This window comes from Pyrus communis, chromosome 8 (genome assembly GCF_963583255.1).
Source record: "Pyrus communis chromosome 8, drPyrComm1.1, whole genome shotgun sequence".
Taxonomy (NCBI): Eukaryota; Viridiplantae; Streptophyta; class Magnoliopsida; order Rosales; family Rosaceae; genus Pyrus; species Pyrus communis.
Genome location: NC_084810.1, coordinates 8,440,214 through 8,466,920, shown reverse-complemented (window position 1 = coordinate 8,466,920; position 26,707 = coordinate 8,440,214). Strand labels below are relative to the sequence as shown.

Below are 26,707 nucleotides of genomic sequence, written 5' to 3'. Positions count from 1 at the left end.
TTAGGGGTTGCATGGTTTTTCAAAAGGTTTTCACAAAGCATAATGAGTCATGCATGTTTATATTTGATCTGAATACCACAGACGGATTGCATGTTTGATATACGTTCTAGCTTGAATACCACGAGTAGAATATGCATTAGGAAAACCTAACCTTCAAAGTTGCATGGGTAATTTATAAGTAATTAATAAATCTACATAGGATTATTAAGGGGACGGTTGAACCCTAGGCTTTTACAATTTGGTTTTCAAAACTATTTTTGACACACCCCGACCCGAAAAGTCCACTAGGATTCCGAATCAAGCTGTGCTGGCCGACACCTGGAAGGTGACGAAGCCATAGAATGTGATAATGTGTAAAATGTGAATAAATTTAAACTTAAAAGTGCCTATATACACAAATACACGGTGAGCGAGTATGGACCCATTTTACGCCTGATACAGAGCATAAGTAAGCACAGTAAGGTAAGATAATGATTATACCATCATAAAGAGCCACCTGAACTAGGAGTGCCATAAGTCCTCGTCGATACGAAAGTTTGCTATTAGAACCTGGAGGGGTGCAAAAATAGAAAGAGTGAGTGGTCGAAACAAAGATTTTCAAAATCATTTCCATTATCAAAGGTAGTAACCCCTTGCCGTAAGACCTGTATAGTTTCCAACAAATCATACTATGTAAAAGTATGAAATCAAAAGTATACTAATAGTAAACTCGGAAGTATACCATTATCCAACATCTCATTAGCAATACAAATAATCACATGCTTAATAAACCATACTAGCATGCAAGTCAGAATCACTTATGGTGACCTGTACAACTGTACACATATCACATCAATCAATGCTAGCACATAAGTCGGAGTCACCTATAGTGACCTGTACGACTTATCCATATCTTATCACATATCTCATCAATCATAACTAGCACATAAGTCGGAGTCACCTATAGTGACCTGTACGACTTATCCATATCTTATCACATATCTCATCAATCATAACTAGCATATAAGTCGGAGTCACCTATAGTGACCTGTACGACTTATCCATGTCTCATCACATATCTCATCATTTAGCTTATTTACCAATTCCTGCACACGAGTCGGAACCACCTAAAATGGTCTGTACGACAGGCTGGGTGTAAATAAATACGCTCAAGTGCTACGATCACGTGAAGGCTGTGTGAAGTATCGCAAGTCACCTACGAGTCGGAACCACCTAAAGTGGTCTGTACGACAAGCTGGCACCTACCTTGGATCCAAGGTGAACATGTGGTGTGGGAGGTGAACGATCACGTGAAGGCTAGGCCTTGGCCACGGGCGGAGCACTAACATCGAAGTGCAGGTTTATGTGCTCTAACATTTCTCAACACATTCATACTCACTACTATCACTATCATCAACATGTACTCACCTGAAGCTTACTTGGACGTCCGCAACATCATTTGGCACTTCAAAGCATTCACAATAATTAGGTTTAGGTAATATACATATGAATATGCCATGATGTAAATCTGAAATTCAACCATATCATTATATTTCTAGATATATAAACATATATACAAATGGCATGAAATGTATAACTGTAACACCCCACTCCCGAACTATTTACTTTCGAGAGTAATCATCGGTGATAAGTCTAATTAGACACTAATTAAATTAACCATCATTGCTTACCTTTCCTTACTTCAATTTCTTGATTCTTTACATCTTAATTTATGACCAACATTTAACGACCAAAACCTAAGGTTATATCTCGCATTTTCTACCAATCTCCTTCACACTACTCAATTCCTCAAACAAGGCTATTGTCTCAATTATTTAGTCTCGTTTATTGTATGGCTGCATCTAACGTCTCGTTAGATTGCCTAAGTACCCTAAACAGGGATTAAGCCATTTGTAGTTCACATCCATTATTTGTAGGTGACAAGCATATGGATATACCATAACATAATCTAAACTCAATCATCTCATAGTACTTTAGAACATATGGATACACACACACACACACACACACACACACACACACAATAAAAAGAATAAATCCACTCACCTGAAGCCTGCGCTACGATTCTCTAGCTCGAAAATCAAGGCGTCACAAACCATCGTCTCCTAGAACAATTACCAAATAATGTCTTAGAATTCGTATCGATATAACATGTAACTTACGTAAAACATATCCCCAAGGACGTTCTAGAATGATTTAAGACCCATTGATCAAAAGTCAACCGTCGGTCAAAGATCGACGGTAGGGTCCACAACCCTACGTAACTCAATCCGGAATATCTTCATCTCGGATTTCCAATCCGTAACTTCTAAAAAATCACATTGTGCTTCTAAAACATCATACTAAAGTTATATTACGATCCACCGGTTGGATCTTCGCCAATTGCCAATTCAAATGGCGGTCAACAGTTTACCTTACGAACTTACAAATCTAATTCAGGAAGATCCGTATGTCAGATTCCCAAATCGTAAGTTTTTACATTCTTAAAATATTATGTACTATAACATATTCAAGTTTGGTGACGATCCAACGGTCGGATCATCGATTCATATTTTGACCTATTCACGTATCGAAATGAAACTAAGTCCAAACAATCAAATTATGTCATATGGATATCAAATATGAACCAAGGGCATCTAATAGTACTTAAAATACATCATTGGCCCATAGGCCATGCGTCGCCACAAGGTCGTTGCGGGTGGCGGTCGGCCGCCCTGACTCGCCGGAAAAATTCAACTATTTTTAAAAATTCTCAAAAATTACAAAATTGAAGATCTCAAAGCGTAGAGTAAACTTTATACATGTGGACAAGTCCAATTTGACCTAGAAAGGCTCCAATTTTGCTAAAACCGTACGAAACCCTAGAATTTGTGTGATTCGATTCGACCTCCAAACTTGCTTCGACGTCTCCACCATTGCTTGGGCTTTGTTCCTGGGTTCTAGTGGAGTCTAATGGTGGTGGTGGTTGACGGGATTTACTTTGGAAATGGCGAATCGCCGCCACACCACCTTTGGTGCACTCCTGTGAATTTACCTTCAAATACCCTCAAATCCCTTCCAAACTTGGGTGATAATGGAAGAAGGTTAGGAAATGATTGGGAGTGGTGGCTTGGTCTAATTCATGAGAAATCCGGTGGAAAACCACCGGAAAATATGGTGAAAACGAGTCGAGGTCGCGGGTCAGGGGATCCGGCCGATCCCTTGTTCTTTTTCCTCTCTCATTTCCCTCATTTCCCTCCTTTCTCCTCCTCCTAATTGGTCCCCTCACCTTCCCTTAAAATCTGGTTAGCTTCCTTCCCACCAAAATGGGAGCTCAAATTATTTAACTAACTTTAAATAAAAATTTTCAAACGTTTATGACTATATCGTTATAATTTAGACTCGCAAGCGGTTTCGCCTATGCGTTCGTATCAACGAGTACTGCACAACTATGCTAAAAATAGGTCATACATTCCTCTAGACGATGGTCAACATAAGTCAAAATCCTTGCCTCTAGGGCATTTTCGTCAATTCCCTCAATAAAAACGTAAATTTTTGGGCCGGGTTGTTACAGTTTTCTTTTGTTTTCTTTTCTTTGCCAATTTATTTAATTTTTTTTAATTAAATTCATTTTTATTATTTTTTAAATTCAAAATCAAGCTATTCCCAACTTTGTTTTCAAATAATTAATTAAGAATTAGTTTAAATACAAATTATTCATTCAATCCCTGTGGAAAACGACCTTACTTGAGCTGTTTATATTACAACTTCCTTGTTCTCTTGCAAGTATTTTTAAGTGTTTTTATCCCTACTTTTGCAGGTGGTAGAAATCCCTATCAGTCACAATCCAATCTCAAAACAAAAGAGTATGAACTTAAGTCATTTATATCTTGATATGCTTAATTTTGACGACTGTTGAAATTTTTAGATCAGACATCCATAGTTTTTAGACTTTTGATCAAACATTCTTATTCTATTTTTTAATAACAAAAAAATACATATATTTGGTTTACCAATCAAATGAAAAATTAATATCACCTAAATCCTAAAATCTAGGAGATATATTATACCATAATTCATTTCAAACGACACTTTTCATTACTCAAATAGAATATTTCATCAAAATTCTAAAAATACAACTAACATCCTATTAACTATAATGTACCAACTATGGACATGATATATGAATGCACATATGTATTAAACATAACGTACGATAATTAGTACATTATACAATCTTAATTTTGGTACGTATTAGTATTTTGGTACATTAGAGATTAACATAACATACCATAATTGGTACATTATACAATCTTAATTTTGGTACGTATTAGTATTTTGGTACATTAGATATTACTCAGTTTACTTTATGTAATTCTTGTTTTAATATGTACCAAGCTACTGGTACGATGTATTAACCTAACTTTGGTACTTACAAGCTAATGGTACGTTATGGTCCCTTAAAAAAGATAAATTTTCATATTAAAACTTTGAACTAAAAATTTGATATAATAAATTCATAACAATTAATTATTGGGATAATGACTCAATTAAAATTTTCCCACTTATTTTCTTCCACGAATTTAGGGATTTTAGATCTGATTAGTTTCAATATAAAAAAACTCTTATTTCCATTTTTTTATTTTCTTAAAATGATGAGTTGGAAATTAGAAAATGACATGGATAAAGATGGAAGCATCCTAATCAAAATTCAAAGCGTTTTAATAGAGATTTGAAAACCCACAGATGTTTAATTAACAAGATGTAGAACTGGGGCACTTTTATCTAATTAATCCTTTTAAATAAACCAAATTCTTTTAATGGTAGATAACACTCGCCAGTAGGCCTGGCAATTCCTGACACGACCCGATAACCCGACACGACACGACACGAAATTAACAGGTGTTCGGGTCGACACGATAACGAATCGAGTCGTTATCGGGTAACCCGATAAACACATGTTAAGATAACGGGTTGATTTGGGTATACACGTGGGTAACACGATACACGATAAACATAATATTATTTTTATAATTTTATAACCCTAAAAAAATACTGTAATAATTATATATATTAATTTAACAATTTATACCCCTAAAATCTATAATAAATAAATATATTAAATTAACTATAATAATTATACCCCCAAAATATTAACTATCTATAATAATTATATATATATATATATTAAATTTTGAATTAAATTTTATAAAAACGATAAAAATTATTAATTAATATGAATCCATTGATTTGATTCCATAATTGATAATTTCATTCCATTCCCTGCAGTGCCGCCCTTTTTGAAGAAAAAGGGAGGGAAAATGAAAATGATAAGAAAAGTTGAAAATGAAACAAAAAAAGAGGGAATTAGGGAAAGATGGGTAGGCATCGTAGGCTACCGGAGGGAAAAGTGAAAATTATAAGAATAGTTGAAAAGGAAACAAAAAAGAGAAGGAAAAATGAAAATTAATAGAAGTGGTGAGAATTTTTATTTTTATTTTAAAGTTATTAACTTTTTATCACACATATGACATGTCTCACTATTTTTATAATGACACGTGATGTACTACTCCATGTACCAGTCAATTATACGTACAAAATAAATAGATTTAAATCTACTTAATAAATATATATACACACCATTGAATTTGATGGGATACGAATTCTCCGAAACTAATTTCAACGATCCCAACCATCAAACTTGTTTATATATACTTTGAGATCACATTAGCAAAAAATCACAAAAAACAAATATCTAGAGATCAAGTAATGAGACAAAACTACGGTTATAAACGAAAAATCACGATTTAACGGTTATTTTAACTCCGATTTTGATGATTTTTTACAGCTACACTCCTTGACCCTATACGAATACAATGAATGAATTCGATCTTCAATTTAAAATATTTACACAAATGGATACCACAAAATCCTATGTTATACTTAATGAAAGTATAAATAAACTCTAAGTGTTAGTCAATCTATCGTTTTGATGGGATACGAATTCTCCGAAACTAATTTCAACGATTCCAACCGTCAAACTTGTTTGTATATGCTTCGAGATCACATCAGCAAAAAATCACAAAAAACAAACATTCAGAGATCAAGTAATGGGATAAAGCTTTTTAACGGTTATAAACGAAAAATCATGATTTAACGGTTATTTTAACTCCGATTTTGATGATTTTTTACAGCTACACTCCTTGACCCTATATGAATACAATGAATGAATTCAATCTTCAATTTAAAATATTTACACAAGTGGATACCACAAAATCTTATGTTATACTTAATGAAAGTATAAATAAACTCCAAGTGTTAGTCAATCTATCGTTTTGATGGGATACGAATTCTCCGAAACTAATTTCAACGATCCTAACCGTCAAACTTGTTTGTATATACTTTGAGATCACATCAGCAAAAAATCACAAAAAAAAAAACATTCAGAGATCAAGTAACGGGACAAAACTTTTCGACGGTTATAAATGAAAAATCACGATTTTACGGTTATTTTAACTCCGATTTTGATGATTTTTTTACAGCTACACTCCTTGACCCTATATGAATATAATGAATGAATTCGATCTTCAATTTAAAATATTTACACTAGAGGATGTGGATATCACAAAATCTTATGTTATATACTTAATAAAAGTATGAATCAACTATAATAATTATATACATTAATTTAACAATTTTATACCCCTAAAAACTATAATAATTATATAATATAATTATATATATTAAATTTAATTTAAAAAATTGATGACCATTGGATCGGCTGAGATTTAATCTCAACCGTCCATTTCATAATTATATATATATATATATTTTTTATTAAATTTAAAAAATTGATAACCATTGGATCGGCTGAGATTTAATCTCAGCCGTCCATTGTAGACTATTACTCTTCTCTCCCATTGGATCGATATTCCATTATTTGCTTACTGTTGTCATGGAAGGCAAACTACAACATTCTAGTATGACATTTTTCGTTTCTAAATTAAAAGATTAGTGTGTATGTATTATTTTTTTATTAGGCCTTTATATTTTCGAGTGTAGATATAGTACTTAAACGACAAATGTTTTAATGTTTTGAAGTAATATTTATATGGCAATGTGTGGTATGTGCAAATTAAAAAAAAAAAAAAAATTTCTTAACGGGTCATAACGGGTCGGGTCATTTTACCCGTTACCTGTTAAGGACCCGTTAAGATAACGGGTGTCACACGATAAGACCCATTAAGATAACAGGTGTTACACGAACACGATAGACATGACCTGTTTGCCAGGCCTACTCGCCAGTAGGGAAAATGAATTACTGAGTATAAAAATAAAAAAATTAATGCTTGTAAAAATTAAATATAATAGCTAAAACACTCGTAGTACTTATAGCATTGAAGTCACATCCTAAATAAACATGCTGAGAATTCTGCAGCACTACAAGTCAGGATGTTCACACACATTCACATGAAAACTCTTGACATTCCATTTCCTATTGCCTGACCTTAAATCTGAACCCTAAACACGCCATGTACGATTTCACGCAGTAGTATATGGATAATACGTGCAGAATGGCCAGAGCATGGAATAATAAAATTAGTTATACAAGAAATTTGAAAATTAACCAAGTTATTATATTTTAGAATTTTGATCACTGGAAGGAGTTCGAGCGTTGCTTAAGGGAGTCTAATGAGAAGCCGAAAACAGAAAAATAGAAGGGCAAAAAAAAAGATTCATACAGTTCGGATAAAATTATAAATTAGATTCGTACAATTCTTTTACAAGTTAAAAAGAAGCCAAAAGTACTTAACTGAGTTTTACCACAAACGCTTTTGCCATTACAGGCTCTTTGCACTGTACATAAATACGATTCCATGCTCATTAGCTCGTGTTGTTGTGCCTAGAAGTTCTTAGAGCTTCTGAACGAAAGGCGGGCGAAAGAAATCCTCATGCTCGGTTTTCGCTTGTTCTTCATCGATCTATTGTTTCTGAGAACACAGACATCGCCACTGCAGATGTAACGTTTGTTTCGGTGGGAGGCTTCTGAAAAGCAGCTGAAGATGTTTGGGAGGTAATGCAAAGCCATCGATCATACAGATGAGACTGCGAACTTTAAACAAAAGACTGCTAAAATTTCCTCTCTATTTTCTGAATGAATATTCCGACTGCAGGCTTATATACATGAAAGCATTATAGCTGTTGGTCCCCCTGTTCACATATTACATGTGCTAATATATATTAGGTTTTGAAAAAAATATTATAAATAGCTAGGTCAAAGTTGGGCGGCTCTTTATTTAGTTTTGGCAACACCACACCGCCACACGTCACACGGTTTATTGCCATCTTCAAAATTCAAACAACTTGTTTGCCACAGACGTGTTGGCCTCATCTCCTCTCAAACTCTCTCAAGAATATTGTGGGATATTAGCTGACTGAGCTACACAAGGCAGGATTCGGCCCCAAATATTGTGTCACACCACGATAAGCGTAAACGTTGAGAGTTGTCTCACGTCGAAAAAAAGTTATGCTTTGATTGTTTAGATAATTTTAGGTCTCTTTCACTTATTGTTATTTTTTATTTATACAACGATACACTTCACACAAATGAGAGGAACCTCAATGCTTTGAGAAAGTAATTTTATTCATGAATTAGAAAAAGTAAATGGGGAACATGAGACTTGATCCCGACTACAATCATTTATAACAAGAGTCTTGAATAAAATCAACGAATTTTGTTCATGAACCACTAAAACTTCTTTTTATTGCAACAAATTAGTAACAAGTTCTCCTTTATGAGTTGATTTTATACATCATCTATGTCTATGATGATGGACATTTTTTCGAAGGGTAAATTTAGCAGTTATTCATGTATTTATCACTTACTGCGATCGAGACTTTAATTTGATTTCTTTCAAGACATGCCATTTTCTTCATCTGTCAAATATTTTAACTACCTCATTGGTTCAACCTCATAAATCATTTGTGATGAAGGATATTTTTTTATTCATCACATTGTTTCCTAATTAATTCTCTTTTGTAGTAAGTTGAAAGTGTCAAATGTCAATTGCTTAAGAGTATCAACATAGTCGGCTCTTGGACTTCCAAGTTTTATACCCACAAACCCTTTCAAAACAAGCAACAAATTATGAGTCAAATTGGTATCATTGCTGCGTTCAAACACTCATAAAGCCCTTCTATTTTACTTTGACTGGAAACCTCTGTCATCTAAATCTTTCGTATAATTAGAAAAATGTTGTGGATGCAAATTTCTTCCACCTATGGGGTTCAATATATAGAGCATGGCCGGTCCTCTTTGAAGAAAAGGTGGCCGGGCCTTTGGGGTATTTTTGGTGTATAATGGGTGATAATTTATGTAATGGGTGATTAATTGGTATAATGAGTGATTAATTGGGTGATTAATCCATTAATTAGCCTAATTAATTTAATTTATATGGAAGGTTTTGAAGGTTTAGGGAATGATTTCCTTGCACAGGATATGGAGTAAAGATGGATGAGATAAATTTGAACTTGTTACCTATTTTGGGCACTCTTGACTGGATTGATGGATCATTCTCCACTGCTTGTGTGTAGGAAACCCAGTGTGTCTCGTGGGTAATTTTGTCCTCTTCACCCAAAAATTCACGTGTCGCCTCTTGATTATTTTTGGCTCCACAAATGCCCCCACACCTGTTGGGCTGCCCGCAGGAAATGACAGTAGGTGTAGAGATCTTCTTGCTTTAGGAAACTTAAGACTGTTTCCTATTTTGATGTAGATTCCCTCTTTAATAGGAAATTAGATCCTTCTAGGAAAAGCAAATAAATTTCTCTCAAAGCCTATTTAAGTCCACCTTAAGTGGGTTATTAAATCAACTTTAAAGAGCAATTTATTCTACCTTACAAGAGAGAGAGAGAGCTTAGAGGATATTTGTTCCCCCTCTTCTAGCAATCTTCTACATCTTGCCTGTGCAAATGACCATTTTTCGTTGCTTTCTTCGTCTTCTCTGTGCTGCACTGATGTAAGAAAAATTTAATTTTTCTTGTCTTCTTATTGGATAGTGCTGTCCTGGGGCAGCCGTCGGGGTGGTGCGGCACGTTGGCTGGCAGGGGCCAGGAGTCGGCTCGGCATGGGTCGAGGAGGTGTTGTGGTAGGGACCATTGTTTTAGGTTGCTCGGCTTGGCTAGAGCCAAGGGCATCTTGTGCGGCTGGGGTCGCAGATTGTGGCGCTGGGGCGCAGTGATCGGCGAGTTGCATGGCTCATGTCCTTTGGGCTCTTGGACTTGACACAGGCCAGGCCGGCAATTGGGAGAAATGAGGAAGTCGCGGGCCTTATGGGCTGCTAGAATGCTGGGCATGCATGTACCTACTAGTTTGAGAGAAAAAATGAGAGTAAAACCAGTATGGGTTGAGCTCCCTTGCTGAGTACAATGAATGACGTTGGCTGCTTAATCCTCTTCGCCGAGAAAAAATGTAGGCTGCTTCCGAGAGTGGAGATGAATATGATCAAGGCGGATGCATTAGCTTGTCCAATTGCTGTTGTGGATCCCACTGCAAGTGAATGTGGGAAAATAGATATTCCCTGCCTGCTCAAGAGATGACGGTTGAGAAAAACCAAAAACTTCTTCAGCTGCTCTTGAGGGTCCACCTGCTGTCGAGAGGTCTGTGATTGACATGACTTTTTCCAATGCAAAGAAAAATGAGGCTGCTAGATTTGAGCCTGTGGCGCTTGCTATGTCAAGAATGGCTAATTCAATTACTGATAGTATTGCTTAGTATAGAGGTTTTGTCATGCCCCCAGTGTCGAAGTCTGTGCCAAGACGTCTGTTGGGAGCTAAGTTTGGTTCTCCTTCAGAAAGACTTGCTATTATGAAGAGCGATAAGGTGGACTCTGCTGCTAAAGTGCCGCTAAGGCATACTTATTCTGCTGTTGAGATTGATTTGCCTGCTGGGAAGGAGGAGACTGCTCGCATGGGCAGCTGTGAGAAATCCACAAAGCCTGCTTCTGGGGAGGCTGCTGAGATCCGTGTGCTTTTGAAACCAGATATGCTTGAAGACATATACGCTTGTGCCAAGTTTGTTGATGAAGTTAAAAATGTTGTTTACCCAAGTTCCTTTGTGAAGTATACGGTTGACTATAGGAATACTGCTCTATTTGTAATGATACAGAAAGACGGCTATTATGGCAATCGAGTCTATGCTCCTTAACCAAGATGATGCCAAGGTTGCCAAGGAGGAGGCAAAGGTTATGGCAGCCGAAGCTTATTCTTCTCATATTCAAGATTTTGATTGTGCCATTTCTGAGCTTCGTTCCCCTGCTTATGCAAATGATGAAGAGTTGATTGTTGCATATAACCAAGTGATCCACTTCAAAAAGGTTGTTGATAGGCTTGAACCCTAAGTGTTGGAACTCCAAGGCGCACTGAAGATCAATGAAAGTTTGAAGAAAGAAGTGGATGAGCTGCAGTGCGTCCGTGTTGGTTTGCTTCATGAGAATGATCAGCTGAAGAGTGAGAAGGATGGGCTCGAGGTTTCGAGACCTTCTTTATTTCTCCAGGAGACTTGCTTGCCTTTACTTTTGAGACCTTCCTTGTAGAAGTAGCCGGAGATGTTGATGCCCAGGCTAGAGCAGCCGAGAGTGAAATGCTGGATGATGTCGCTGCTAAAAGCGTCGTGGTTGCTGAAGGGGTGGCGACCGAGTAGTCGTGGGATGTCCAAGCTGCTGAAGTGTAATATTCTAGGTAGCCCTTAGGATTTTCTTTGTTTTTCCATGTAGCTCTTGTTTTGCTTGAACTCCTTCGACCTTTGCTAGTTATTTATAAACATGATTCCTTCACTTTTCTTCATCTTTACTTCTTTTGTTCATGCCTTAACCTTTAAACTTTATAGACCAGTGGCAGACGTGCTACTTTTCTATAAGCAGACAGGCCTGCGTAGCATATGCAGTCGTAGGTGTTGGTGTAGAACTTTACAAAGTTGTTAGCCATATGGTTGGTAGCCAGATGCCTTACTTATAGAAGCAGACAAGTTCGCGTAACCATTAGGCTGTTAACCTTGGCTTTCTCCAATTCTGTAGGTTGTGTAACAAGTATCACAACACTTTAGGAATTGGTGTAAGTTGTTCCGCGCTTGGCAGAGGTAAAGCTTATCGACTACGTAGCATGTCGGCAGTGGATAAAGTTTTGTATATGCACGCTAGCTCATTTAACCTTTCACAAGAATGTACAGTTGTATAAGTCTAGCGTAGCTTTACTGCTCGAATGGCAAGCCGTAGGCTGTTTTCCGGAAACCTAGGCTACCTTAGTGCACTCGATAGCAACTTTAAGGTTCCAGAGGCAGTCATCTATAAGGCGTACTACGTAATGTGCCCCCTTCATCTCTAGGGCCCGGTTCCCTACGGATTAGGCCAAGAGACCTAAAATCCTTTAGTTAGCTAAGCCTTGAAAAAGATCATTGTGACTACTTCTAGGAATCCCGGCGCAAGCCATCGTGCATCTAGTTATACTAGGGTAGCTAGGCTTATCCACGTTTGGATATTCGGAGTGTAGAGTTTATCCTTCCATCTTTGAGAGCTGACCCATGTGGGTGTCGGGGAATTGGTTTACCTTTTCGCACTGGAGAGCATGGTTAGTCATTCAGGGGGCGCAATTCCTGCGATGAGTCGTTAAGAAGGGTGCAATCTTCTTTTGAAGTGCAGGAGTGATCAGTTGTTGTAAACATGCAACTGAGCCAAGTTGTGAACTTTGAATTCCTCATTGAAAAACGAGTGAAACGAACGAGAACTTAGCTGTAAGGTAGAAATTGCATAACAACTGGATAGTCCTCGACTTATGAGGTGGTGACCGTCGAGCTGTTTGAGTCTTCGGGCTTTGATGTAGTGGGAGGTCATACATGGTACTTCCTCAGATTATAGGCGGTCCACTGCTTTTCGATATTTTTATCATTTCATGGTGGCGAATGTGTAATTACTCTTGCCGCTTACTCTGCTGATCTTGTACGGACCTTCCTAGATAAGATCCATCTTTTTAGAGCCTTCTCTGTAGGTAGTGATGAAGGTTTTTTTTTTAGGACAAGATCTTTGGGCTGGAAATGTCGGATCTTGGCCTTTTTGTTGTAACTGAAGATGAGCTGCTGCTGGTAGGCTGTGATGCGGGTGATGGTTTGCTCGCGCTTCTCCTCTGCTAGATCTAAGCTTGTGGCCATCTCCTTACTGTTCTGCTCAATGCTTGGTAGTAGAGCGGTGAAACTTGACTTGATGACAATGGGATGAATGATTGCTTTTGAGCCAAATGCCAAAGAGACAGGAGTTTCACCGGTTGCTCGTCTTTTGGTGATGCAATATGCCCATAGACATCTGGGGAGTTCGTCTGGCCATTTTCCCTTCTTGTTGGTGAGGGATTTCTTGAGGCAGTCGAAGATCATCTTGTTGGATGCTTCGGCCGGCCTATTGCCTTGAGGATATCTCGGAGTGGACATGTGCTGCTTGATGCCATACTTTTGGAAGAACTTCGCTATGCTTTTGCCCACAAATTACAGGCCGTTGTCAGTGACGATGGACTGTGGGATGCTAAATCAGAAAATGATGTTCCTTCATATGAAATGCTCTATGTCGTTTGAGTCGTGGTCGTCTTGGGCTATACTTCTACCTATTTGGTGAAGTAGTCGGTTGCCACGATCATCATGCCTCTGCCCCCAGTAGCAGGCGACATAAGTCCTACCAGGTCGATTGCCCATTGCATGGATGGCCAATGACTCCTATACGGGTGTAGCTTGCTGGCAGGCAGTGCTTGTAGCATTGGCAGCGGTTGCACTTTTGTACTAAATTCTTAGCATTTTGGTGCATGGTTATGGAGTTGTGGAGTTGGGGCCATGTTACACGAAGCAGGAGATGCTCAACTGCCAGTATTGGACTATTCTAGAGCTAAATTATGGAGCAAGGGTCGACTAGGGCCATGTGACGCGCCGCAGGAGGTAATGCTCAACTGTCGGTACATGTTGCTCCTATGTAGAATCTTTTGGGGCGATGTGGACAAAACTTATTTCCGAGTGTGTCATTCTAGTGTTCGTCTGGCCTTGGCGTGTCTTTTGGGCCGAGTTGTTGCGTTTGTTAGAAAACTTTGCATTCGCCAGGGTCTACGCCTTTATTGTCGCGCGTTTGTATTGGGTGGAATAATGCATCATGAGGATGATTGCGTGCATTTGAAGATAAAACTTAAGCTTTCAAGTTCCAACAACTATCGGCAAAGCTAGCTTTTGAATTTCTGATAGCATCGATGAGAGCTTTTGAACTTTGGAATACAGGTAGTCAGGCCCCTAGCTCTTCTCGTATAATGGTAGAGCTTATTACTGCTTCAGATATCGTCAAACATGTGAATCAGTCCTCCTCTGCTTCCGGTTTGGATAGTAAGGAGGTGATGTCGGGTACTTCTTCATGTCCTTGAATGTGCATTGGTATGCCTCGTCCCAAAGTGCATGCTTCTCTGCCAGAGCGAAAGAGTCTGCTAGAGTTAAATCTTCTTTCATGATCTTTTTTTTAAATAGTGGATGGTCTGCTGGAAGTCCTTTTTGGAAGACTGTTTTAGCTATCGAGTCGTTTGATCCGACTATCCTTGCCTTCTCTGCTTTGAACCTCTTCACATAGTCACGAAGTAACTCTTTTGGGTTATTTTTGACGTTGAACAAATGGTCAGACTTCTTTTTGAGCGAGCGATATGATGAATATCCTTTGGTAAAAACAAAAGAAAGTTTGTCGAAACTTCGGATAGATTATGGCGGTAGGGTGTAGAACATATCTTGCACATCGCTTTGTAGAGTGGTGGCGAATATCTTGCACATAAGATCATCGTTGTTTTGATAGAGGATCATTGCGCTTCGGTAGTGCTTTAAGTGTTTCTCCGGGTCCTCATCCTCTTTGAAAGATGTGAAATGTGGCATGCTGAACTCGTGTGGAGGCTCTGCCTGCTTGATCTCATCCGTGAAGGGTGACCTGCTTATGTTGGTCATGTCCCGTCGTAGAGCCTCATCGGCCATTTCGTTGCGTTGGAAATCACACGATCGTTTGTTTAGGAGCCTTTCTACTTGTTCTTGAATTTGCTTTTGTTTGTGTAGCGGAGCTTTCGACTACTCCCAGTCTTGACCTGCTGGTCTAGGCTGCTCTTCTACGTGCTCGGCTCGTCTATGCCGCGGCAGCGATACATGTGGTGGATTCCTAGCAGGCGAGAGATTTCACAGATTGCTAGTTGAACTTGAGCCGGATTGAGTGACTGCTTCTCTCCACCCGTCGTGCTACCTACTCTGATGTGATGTGGAAGATGCTCTTTACGGGCCTAGCCACGAATGAACACTTTGCTTGGAAGGTTGCTCATGTTGACTATCGGAGTGTGACCCTAACCGTGAATGTATGCTCATCCGTGGGCTTAGCCGAGAGTGCACGCTCCTCCGCGCGCTAAGACGGGAGTATACGCTATCTTGGGGGCCTAATCAGGAGTGTATACTGCCCAAATGCTAGGTTCGTGGTTGGTCGAATGACTACTTACTGGGACATTCTGGAGAGGTTCTTTGTCTGCCCTTGTCCTACTTCAGGACACCTCGTTTAGGGCACGTTGCATCTCAATGCGCTGCAAGAGCTGATTCATCAAGGTCGTTTGCTGTGCGAGGGTGCTCGTCAACTCTATGACTTGTCGAGACAAATGTTGTTCTCTATTTGGGTTGGAAGAGCTTGGAAGGAGTGTTTCTCCTTAAGTAGTGGAAGTATGGTAGACTTCGGGCATGAGATTTGAGCTGGGAAATGTCAAATCCGCAGAAAAATATGGTGAAAATGCTCCTGGTTTGATCATCGGTCCAGAAATTTGGAGCCAGGACGGTTGAACTGGTCTTAGACCGATTTGGGCTGCTTAGAAAGCCACGGAAGCAGACTGGGTTGCGGGAGCAGGCTGGGCCACGAAAGCAGACTGTTCGGTGGAAGCAGACTGGGCCACGAGAACAGGCTGCTTGATGGGAGCAGGTGGGCCACAGGAGTGGGCTGCTTGGCATGTGGCACACGTAGGTACGAGGCTAGGGCTCGGCTTGGCAACGCGTTGGGCTTGGAGTGACATGGCTTGGGTCATTTCTTTGGTTCCATAAGCCTTGGATGGCATAACTTGGGCTTGCTTTGGTGGCACCGTGGTAGTGATGCCATGAACCTCGCCGTGGGTGGCGACCACGGTGGTTCCTATGGTGGAACCTTGTGGTGGTGGTGCCGTTCCCCCTAGGATCACATTTAGTTTCGTGGATCGCCGCGGTCCCATTTCTTGAATATTGGAATTTTCACTCATGGAGTTTTCTAAATTTCTAGCCATCGTATTTCTGTTTTTTGTTTTATCAAAGAAACTTTGCAAATAAAAAATTCTAATAATAAGAATGTACAAAAAATACAAGTGGACTAGAAAATAGAGAAAAAACCTTTTTTATGCGAGAATCTTCTACGAGTGTGAATTTCAACTCTCAATGAAAGCACCAATTTGTGGATGCAAATTTCTTCCTCCTTGTTCTTGGACAAAATTGCACCTACAAAACAAATAACACCTTAGGTCAAGGCCAAGAGCCTCACGCGCCCACGATGAATGAAGGGGCTTTGGCTGAAGAACCTCTGATGCCAAAGTTAGAATTCAAAGAGAAAAGTGTTTGGAGAGTTTTTGGGAGTTTTGCAAGAGTGTGGAACTAGCTTTTATTTTTAGAGAAAAATGGGGTTCAATATATAGAGCATGGCCGGTCCCCTTTGGAGAAAAGGTGGCCGGCCCTTTGGGGTATTTTGGTGTGTAATAGGTGATAATTTGTGTAATGGGTGATTAATTGGTATAATGGGTGATTAATTGGGTGATTAATGGATTAATTAGGAATTAATCCATTAATTAGCCTAATTAATTTAATTCATATGGAAGGTTTTGAAGGTTTATGGAATGATTTCCTTGTATAGGATATGGAGTAAAGATGGATGAGATAAATTTGAATTTGTTACCTATTTTAGGCACTCTTGACTTAGTTGATGGTTGATTCTCCACTGCTTGCGTGTAGAAAACCCGATGTGTCTTGAGGGTAATTTTGTCTTTTTCACCTAAAAATCCACGTGTCGCCTCTTGATTATTTTTGGCTCCACAAATGTGACAGCCATTTGAGAACCATTTGAGAGTTTTCTTTACTTATTAAACATTTCAGATAAATTTGAACATAGGATTAAGATTAGTAATTTCCCTAATGTTTTACTTGTAGCCATTATGCTGTACGTGGTGATCTTAAAATTTCTAAAGCCTATGTGACTCGTAGGCCAAAGTAACTAGGAGCTAATTACATTCTTCGATGGCTTAAATGTTGATGCGGGCTTGCCAATTTGTGACTGAGCTCGTCCGGGAACATAACTTGAATGTGGTGATGTGGTGGAATGCTCTGCTAACTTCTGAATCAACCAACTTTGGTTGAGGAATAACACTCTTGGCCTTGAGCCCTAAAACTTGAAGACAAGGTTATGCAAATCACTGCGAAGTTTTGGGTTTTGTGCACCAGATTCGGCAACCTCAGGTGTATTGGTGAAAATATAGGTTCGCTAAGTCGGTATAAAACAATGTGGACAAAGATACTCAAAGGAGATGAGTGTCTTAATCGTGAAAAATGTTGAGCCGTCTATATGCTGAAGTCTAAATGTAACTTGAGAATAACCAATCATAGAACACCTCACTTTGCCAAGAATGTTAATGAAGTGACCTCTTTCGATGAAAGAATCAAAGACTCTTCGCCGACTGAGGCTTGAGATAAATATCTAGCCACAAACTTAGAGAAAATTCTCGTTTATCTAGTCGGTCGAAACTTCAAAGGCAAACTAACTATACCACTTCTGATTCATCTATCCAGTCGGTCGCTTTCACTGGTTGCTTCTAGAAAACTTCATCTATACAGTCAGTCGTCGCCTATTGGTTGCCAACCTAAACCTGTTTATCCAGTCGAAAATTGTATCCTATAAACACTTCAATTGGGAATAATAATCAGACACATACATCTGGTTTTGAGTGAGGCGTGCAATTTCACGTTGAATCTCGAAAATTATAGGGATGTTGTCTTGCAAAAATGAGTCTTGAAGTTCTCCCAAATTGCATGTATAGTTTCTGTATAAACCACATTGTTTAATAACCCAGAACTCATAGAATTCAAAATCCACATGAGAACCATGTCATTACAATGCTGGCAAAGAGCAGTTTCAGTTGCTTTCTTGTCTGACGACTCCTTCACAAACCCTATCAACAAAAAGCAGAGTGGAAACAAGATGCATCCCTGATGTGAAAATTAACTTGACACACAAATTAAACCCTATTTTGTGACAATTGTAGTATATATGCAAGTAGGGATCGTTCTAGACCGGGGATTAACAAGGGATGCTAATCAACACAAATAAGACTCAAAATCACTAAACTGGACTCTATACACTCAAAACTAACTTAAAACACTCAAAACAGTAACAAACAATAAAAAAGACTCAATTCTAGGCCTAACAAGTGATTTTGACGAAAATAAAATTGAACTTGACTCAAAAGACTAAAAGAAAACATATTTTGACTCAAATAACAAGACTAAATGAAAGGGGGATTGTTTTTGACGAATTTAAAACTTAAAACAGAAACTTTGCATAAAACACTTTGTAAAAACGAATTTGGGTGACTTAAATGGGTGAAAGGCTAGTTAGAGGGTCATTCTCCACACATGACATATGCATATAAACCAATGTCCAGTTATTATTCCTTTAGACTATGAATGACAACGCCCCAAGTTAATTGCATCACATAACTAACCATCAGATTTTCCTTATTTCATTGAATTGAATGAATACGCATTACAACCAAATTATCTTTCTCAAGTTCTTTATATGAAATGCATAATAAAGATACATATCAAAAGTCATTAAGTTTTGTGAAAATCATAAGCATTGACAAGACATTCATCACTATGAAAAGCATGCGACTTATGCCAAGGATTCACTTAACATGATTGTGACTAGCAACCTCCACTACTTGTGAACATAAGTGAATAACTATTACGTAAAACTCCCTTATACTCTAGCATCAAATTCATGCATGCAAATTAAGTGTCGACCCTCAACTAACACACATAAACAAGTTTTGATAACTTAGATAAGCAAATCACATTCAAGACTCAAGAAACAATAACTGGATGTAATCAATTCATATAAAACATATAATCATGGCTTCAAATTCACCTCTAACTATAAAGAAATTAGTTCCACATGTTCATCATAATTGAAAACCAAATTAAAGTAAACATCAAACGAAAACTAAGGATAGAAAGAACCCAGAAACGTTCCACACTCCAATGGCATGCACGACACTCCCTTGGATGGCAGATTACACAAGTCCTCTTCTCCTTCCTTCCTTGCTTACGAGACTAGGGTGAAGTGGTGTGAATTATGATGTTTGATGGTTGAATGTATGAATGAATGAAAGAGTAAATGGATGATTAAAACCTGCGGAAAAGGCTTGTATTTATAGGCTAGGTTTTGCACAATTTTTGAAGGAAAAAGGATTGCACAATCCTAAGGGAACAAGGTTATGGTTTGGCAGAAACCAAGGGGGAAAGGGATAGGGAATATACAGCAGGGATTAGGATTTCTAGATGGAATAGGTGCGGCACCTTTTTAGGAGGAAGATAGGGCTTCTAGAAAGAATGTTTTTGAACAGATTTATGGACCTAAGGGGAAAAGGACACACGGCATAGGTGTAGGATAGGGATTACAACTCCTAAACCACCAAGGAATGGCATATATGCGGCACACAAGGGATAAGGTCTCTAGAATCTGTTGTTATGTATTTAAATGTATAACTAATCCCTTCTAAATAGATAGAATTAAGGCACAAACTGATTTGGATAAGAAAAGATAGGATAATGCTAGATTTAGGAAAGGATAAGGTTGGTTAGGATAGGATAAGATAAGGTTGGATAATGTTCCTTATTTCTTGCTCTTTCCTTATCTTCTTTGTATTTGAACTTGTTTCTCCAGATTTGTAGCATTTCCTAGCCTCTCTTGACTTCAATTTCGTCCATCCACCTTGCTCCACTCATAAGCTATCCAATTGATGCCCAAAACTGCTCCAAATGGCTCCAAAATGCACTTTCTTGCTCCTTTTGCCATTAGGACCTACAACATACGAAAATAGCTTACAAGACTATAATAAGTAGTAATTAACTAACTAAATGCAAGGAAACAACATAACTAAGTAGCATAAATATGCTCCTATCAAATTCCCCCACACTTAGCTTTTGCTAGTCCTCGAGCAAAACGAAATAAACAAAACAAACAAAACACAATCTAAACCTTCCAACATTTACCCAGGGATTTCCAATGCAACATGACATATTAAAGATCACCACTCACATAGATTTTAATTATCCCTACCCTCGAGCATATACTTAACCATAGTCACCACTCACTAGCTCGCATTTAATCAATTAAAATATGATTTTGAATGTAGTAACATGCCTTAGAGAATCCATCAATTCCTCACTGGATATACTCTCTGTTTTCACACAGATTTTCTGACTATACTCCCTACACTAGGTATATGTGAGAAGGTTGATGTAAACATGAAAACTAGCACTCACATATGTATAATCAAAGAAGGCATTTTCTAGATTTATTAACATGTATATGATTATGATCTCATCAATGGAATGCCACTGCTTAGACGCGAGAACCAGGGATACCATATGCTCAAACTAATTTTAAACTCCACATATTGAAACACATAGCAATCAAGATAGAAGTCTAAGGGTTGTAATGGGGCTAAGGTATTGGCTAACAAAGAAAGGTAAGGATAAACAAAAGTTCTTAAAGTGATAGTAAGCAAAGTAATGAAATAAACACTTAGAATTCACCTTTGAATGCATAAATCAACTTTGAACACCAAGGGACGATTCACACAAAACTTAGGGCCAGATTCAAACTTTTGGACCTTTTCTTCAACAACCAATACTTGTGAGATCATTCTCACTTATTTTCAACTTATTTTCTTTCTTTTCTTCAACTTTTTCTTCTTTTTCACGCTTTTTTTATTTTTATTTTTCATTTTTTTTTCTTTCGTACCCTATTCTTTTCTTTGGCACGTAAATCATACATCCTCCTAGATTTCCATGAAAATCCTTCCCCTACACTTGTTTTTTTGTAATTTTTAGATCAAAAGGAATTCCCTCTAAGTCATGCTTTACTATCCTTTAAGAATAAGGGTATGGATAGTCCTATTCTAGGCTAGGTAATGATAATGTGGTTAACAAAGAAAATAGGCTAACTAAGGCTCAAAGGGTTTAAACCTACAATACATATGCAAAGGGTAAGGCTTTTTGGCTTTGGTTTAAGTAAGCAACTTCATCTTATTACTTGTTATGCTAATCAATTTTATGCTTTGAATGAAATGGGCATGAATTCTAGTATTTGGAACTATAGTGATGAAATGCATTCTAAGTAGCAACCAAGCAAAGAATAATGAGATCATGCAATGACTTTAGAAAACAAGAATATTAAGATTAATAACTCTCCAAACAAAGTTTAGGCTCAAGTCTCTCAGGGTTGTAGCGTCAGTTTGAGTTTCTTCCTTCAAGCATGTTACAAAAACTGATTTTTTTTCCTTTGTGATTACATGTGAATTCGTAAATGTCAACTACAACTAAGCATAAACCAAAGAGCATATCAAACTTCCCTCCATGTTTGTAACTTTCTTTAACAGTCATGCAATTAAAAACCAAATCCTCATCATTGTGTTAGAAGGTATCCTAAGACACAAACAAACATAAAAACAAAAACGACTCTAAAAACAACTCTTTTTGGGTTTTTAAAACACTCTTTTTGGATATTTTTTTGAAATTTTCGGATTTTTTGTTTAAGACACATAAAAACACTTCAAAACACACTAAAAACACTTAAAAATAGTGAGTAACAACTTTAGAAGTGATAGGTGATAAAATCCCACGAAAATCATGCAAAAACAGCTTGTTTACCCCCCCCCCCCAACACTTAAACCAAACATTGTCCTCAATGTTTTAAGCATAGACTCACAAAGAAACAACCAAATAACACAACTAACAAACATGACAAACATGGCAAAGTAAAAGCAATAAAGAGTAGGGTTTAGGAACGCAAATCTGGTTATGGAGTGTTGGAGCTTCCTAGTTCTTCTTTATTTGCATGGGTTGCCTCCCAAGAAGCGCTTGCTTTAACGTCTTCTAGCCGGACGATACTTCCACTTAAGCTTCATTGGAGCCCACGACATGGAAGGTTGCACCATCCACGACATGCTCCTTAAAGTTCTCATAGTATGGCTTCAAACGATGACCGTTCACTTTGAACTATTTCCCGGTCTTTAAACTTTGAATTTGGACTGTACCATAAGCAAATACATTAGTAACAACAAACACACCAATCCATTTAGAACGTAACTTACCTAGAAATAAGCGAAGGCGGGAATTGAAGAATAGCACTTTCTGCCCTAGAATCGTCTTGCTACAAATCATCTTGTCATGGAATGCCTTTGACTTCTCCTTGTAAATAAAAGCGTTCTCGTACGCTTCATGCCTTATCTCCTCAAGCTCATTCAATTGAAGCTTCCTATGGATTCCAGCGGCATTAATGTCCATGTTGAGTGTTTGGACGGCCCAATATGCTTTGTGCTCCAATTCAACGGGAAGATGACATGGTTTCCCATAGATGAGCCGAATTGGGGACATTCCAATTGGTGTTTTGTAGGTCGTACGATATGCCCACAATACATCATTCAAACGCAAGCTCCAATCCTTCCGGTTTGGCCCAACGGTCTTCTCCAAAATCTGCTTGATTTCCCGATTAGAAACCTCGGCTTGCCCACTTGTTTGAGGATGATAAGGTGTTGCCACCTTACGTGTGACGTTATATTTCTTGAGCAATGCTTGAATGGTTCAATTGCAAAAATGGGAACCTCCATCACTTATTAGAACTCTTGGCATTCCAAATCTAGCAAATATGTTAGTTTTGACAAAATGTGCAATCACTTTGGAATCATTAGTACGGATGGCTTTTGCTTCCACCCATTTTGACACATAATCAACCGCAAGTAAAATATAAAGGAAACCATGAGATGAAAGAATAGGACCCATAAAATCAATGCCCCAAACATCAAAAATTTCAACACCATAGATAGGGGTCTGCGGCATTTGGTTTTTTGGACCTATATTTCTGGTTCTTTGACAACGGTCACATGTTATGCAAAAAGTTCTAGCATCCTTAAAGATAGTAGGCCAATAAAAATCACATGCAAGTACTTTACGTGCAGTCCTTTGAGTGCCAAAGTGACCTCCACATGCATAAGTATGACAAAAGTTAAAATTGAATTAAACTTCGATTCATGCACACACCTATGAATGATTTGATCAGCGCAATATTTCCACAAATAAGGATCATCCCACACATAAAACCGAGCCTCATTTTTAAGTTTATCACGTTGGTGCTTATTTAGGTTGCTTGGAACTTGTTTAGACACCAAATAATTCACTAAATCGGCATACCATGGTTCACGTACCTCGATGAACAACAGCTGCTCATCTAGGAATGTCTTTGGGATAGGCACAACATCTTCTTCATGCACTATACGACTCAAGTGGTCAGCCACCATGTTTTCACTTCATTTCTTATCTCGGATTTCGATATCGAACACTTGAAGTAGAAGCATCCAGAGAATAAGCCTTGGTTTGGCCTCCTTCTTGGTGAGTAAATACTTCAACGTTGCATGATCAGTGTAAATTATAACTTTAGTGCCAAGTAAATAAGAACGAAACTTATCTAAAGCAAAAACAACAACAACAAGTTCTTTTAGTGCCAAGTAAATAAGAACGAAACTTATCTAAAGCAAAAACAACAACAAGAAGTTCTTTTTTCCATTATGGAGTAGTTCAATTGGGCATCATTCAAGGTCTGGGATGCATAATAGATGACATATGGCTGCTTGTTCTTCCTTTGGCCTAAAACAACTCCTAATGCATAATCTGAGGCATCGCACATAAGCTCAAAAGGAAGGCTCCAATAAGGTGGAACAATGATAAGGGCCGAAGTGAGCATCTCTTTGAGGTGTTTGAAGGCCTTCTTACATTCCTCATCGAACTTGAATTGGAAATCATTTTGGAGAAGTCGGCAAAGGGGGTTGGAAATCTTTGAAAAGTCCTTGATGAATCGCCTATAGAATCCTGCATGTCCAAGAAAAAAACGAACCTTTCTAACCAAAGTAGGAGAGGGTAAGTAGCGTACAAGATCTATTTTTGATTTATCAACCTCAATACCCTTGGCCGAAATTATATGCCCTAGACTTATGCCTTGTTTTACCATGAAATGACATTTTTCCCAATTTAAAACAAGGTTAGTTTCAATGCATCATTTCAAGATTAAAGTGAGATTATGTAAACAATCATCAAACGAATCACCAAATACACTAAAATCATCCAAGAAAACTTCAATAATCTTCTCCACAAAATCTAAAAATATACTTACCATGCATCTTTGAAAGGTGGCAGGTTCATTGCATAAACCGAATGACATGCGACGATAAGCAAAAGTACCAAATGGACACATGAAAATGGTATTTTCTTGGTCATCCAGAGCTATGACAATTTGATTATATCCCGAATAACCATCAAGAAAACAATGAAAAGAATGACCGGCTAACCTTTCAAGCATTTGATCAATGAACGGCAAAAGGAAGTGATCCTTCCTTGTGGTGGCATTGAGCTTCCTATAATTAATGCAAACTCTCCAACCAGTTTGGATACGTGTTGGCACAAGCTCATTCTTGGCATTCTTCACCACTGTCACTCTGGATTTCTTTGGCACAACTTGAACTGGTGAAACCCAACGGCTATCTGAGATAGGATAAATCACTCCACAATCAAGTAATTTGATAATCTCTTTTTTCACAACTTCCATCATTGGAGGGTTGAGTCGATGTTGAGCCTCTCGAGTTGGTTTAGCCCCCTTCTCTAGAAGTATGCGATGCATGCATGTTGTAGGGCTAATTCCTTTAATGTCGGCCAAGGTCCATCCTATGGCTGTTTTGTGCTCTTTCAACACTCGAACAAATTTCTCCTCCTTCATTGCCATGAGTGATGAAGAAACAATGACAAGCAACGTTTCTTTGTCACCCTAATGAACATACTTCAAATGACTTCGCAAAGGTTTAAGTTCAAGAATGGGTGCTTGAATCACTGAAGGTAACAATTTGTTAGTAGAAACGGGAATTGAAATTGGGATTGGAGGCTTACTTTGATATTGTGGTGATGATTCAAGTGCAACCACCATCTCGCCAACTTCATCATTATGCACGGCCAGATTGGGTTTTAAGCCCAATCCCTCGGCAATTGTTGTTTCAAAGGGATCTTTGTCCAACGAATCAAGATAGTCCTGCACCAATGAATCAAATACATCAATAGAAAAACAAGAATGATCATCTTTAGGATATTTAATAGTTTCAGAAAGATTAAAATTAATAACTTCTCCATCAAATTCCATCGTTAAAGTCCCCTTGGACACATCAATCTTGGTGCGGGCTGTTTTCATGAAAGGTCTCCCAAGTAGGATCGGCAATGGCGTAGAATGGGTTGAATCTTCCATGTCAAGTACGTAAAAGTCCGCTAGAAAGATCAAATTGTTAACCTGCACCAAAACATCTTCCAAAACTCCTTTTGGATAAGCATTAGAACGATCGGCCAATTGGATAATCACACCATCATTTTTATGCTCTCCTAAGTTCATAGATGCATAAATTGAGTAAGGCATGACATTATTGAAGCTCCTAAGTCTAGCATAGCATGTTTAAACTTAGTATTGCCAATAACACAAGGAATTGTAAAGCTACCCGAATCCTTGGATTTAGGTGGTAGTTTTCTTTGTAACACCGTAAAAACATTCTCATTTACCTGGACCACCTCCTTGTTCGAAATCCTCTTCCTGGTTGTGCAAAGCTCGTTCAAGAATTTAGCATACTTAGGAACTTGCTTGATTGCATCAAGGAGCGGGATATTGACTTGAACTCTCCTAAAGGTTTCCAGAATGTCTTTCTCATTCTCTTCTTTCTTTGATTGCTTAAACCTGCTAGGAAAGGGCACATTTAGTGGAATAGAACTAGAAAAATTCGAATTTGGACTTACCTTGGTAGTTTGGGACGATTTTGGTACACTAGGGAGCTACGACAAGGTTTCCTCTACCCTTGCCGTGGCCTTGTCCACTTCTTCTTCTTCAAGCAACAACTTTTCATCCCCTTTTTGACTTGCTTGGTATGGTTTGGGGTGGATTCCAACTTCCTTGCCACTTCTCAAGGTGATAGCCTTAGCGGTTTCAAAACCTCCTTTTGGATTGACAATGGTTGAGCTAGGTAGTTTGCCTTCCTCTCGAAACTGCCCCATGAACTTCGCCATCTACCCAATTTGCTTCTTCACTTATCCCATCTCTTTGGCTTGATTTTGTAGTCCTTACGACAAAGTAGTTAGTAATTGAAGGACATTATCATTATTCATTAGCGAACTTGAGTTTTGTTGGGCAGTTTGTGATTGAGGTTGAGATTGTACGAACGGCCTTTGATATATCCTAGGGGGTGGGGGACGAAATCCTCCTTGTTGTTAAGGTTGTTAAGGCTCCCTTTACTTGAAATTTGGGTGATCTCTCAATCTCGGATTGTATGTACT

At 38.3% G+C, this 26,707-nt stretch overlaps 1 protein-coding gene across 1 annotated transcript; it reads right to left on the bottom strand.

Moving 5' to 3' along the window:
• Window positions 1-12,955: 12,955 nt before the first annotated feature.
• LOC137742894 (uncharacterized) lies at window positions 12,956-13,399 on the bottom strand. Its single transcript, XM_068482837.1, has one exon. The coding sequence runs from the start codon at window positions 13,397-13,399 to the stop codon at window positions 12,956-12,958; it is 444 nt and encodes a 147-aa protein (XP_068338938.1).
• Window positions 13,400-26,707: the final 13,308 nt, after the last annotated feature.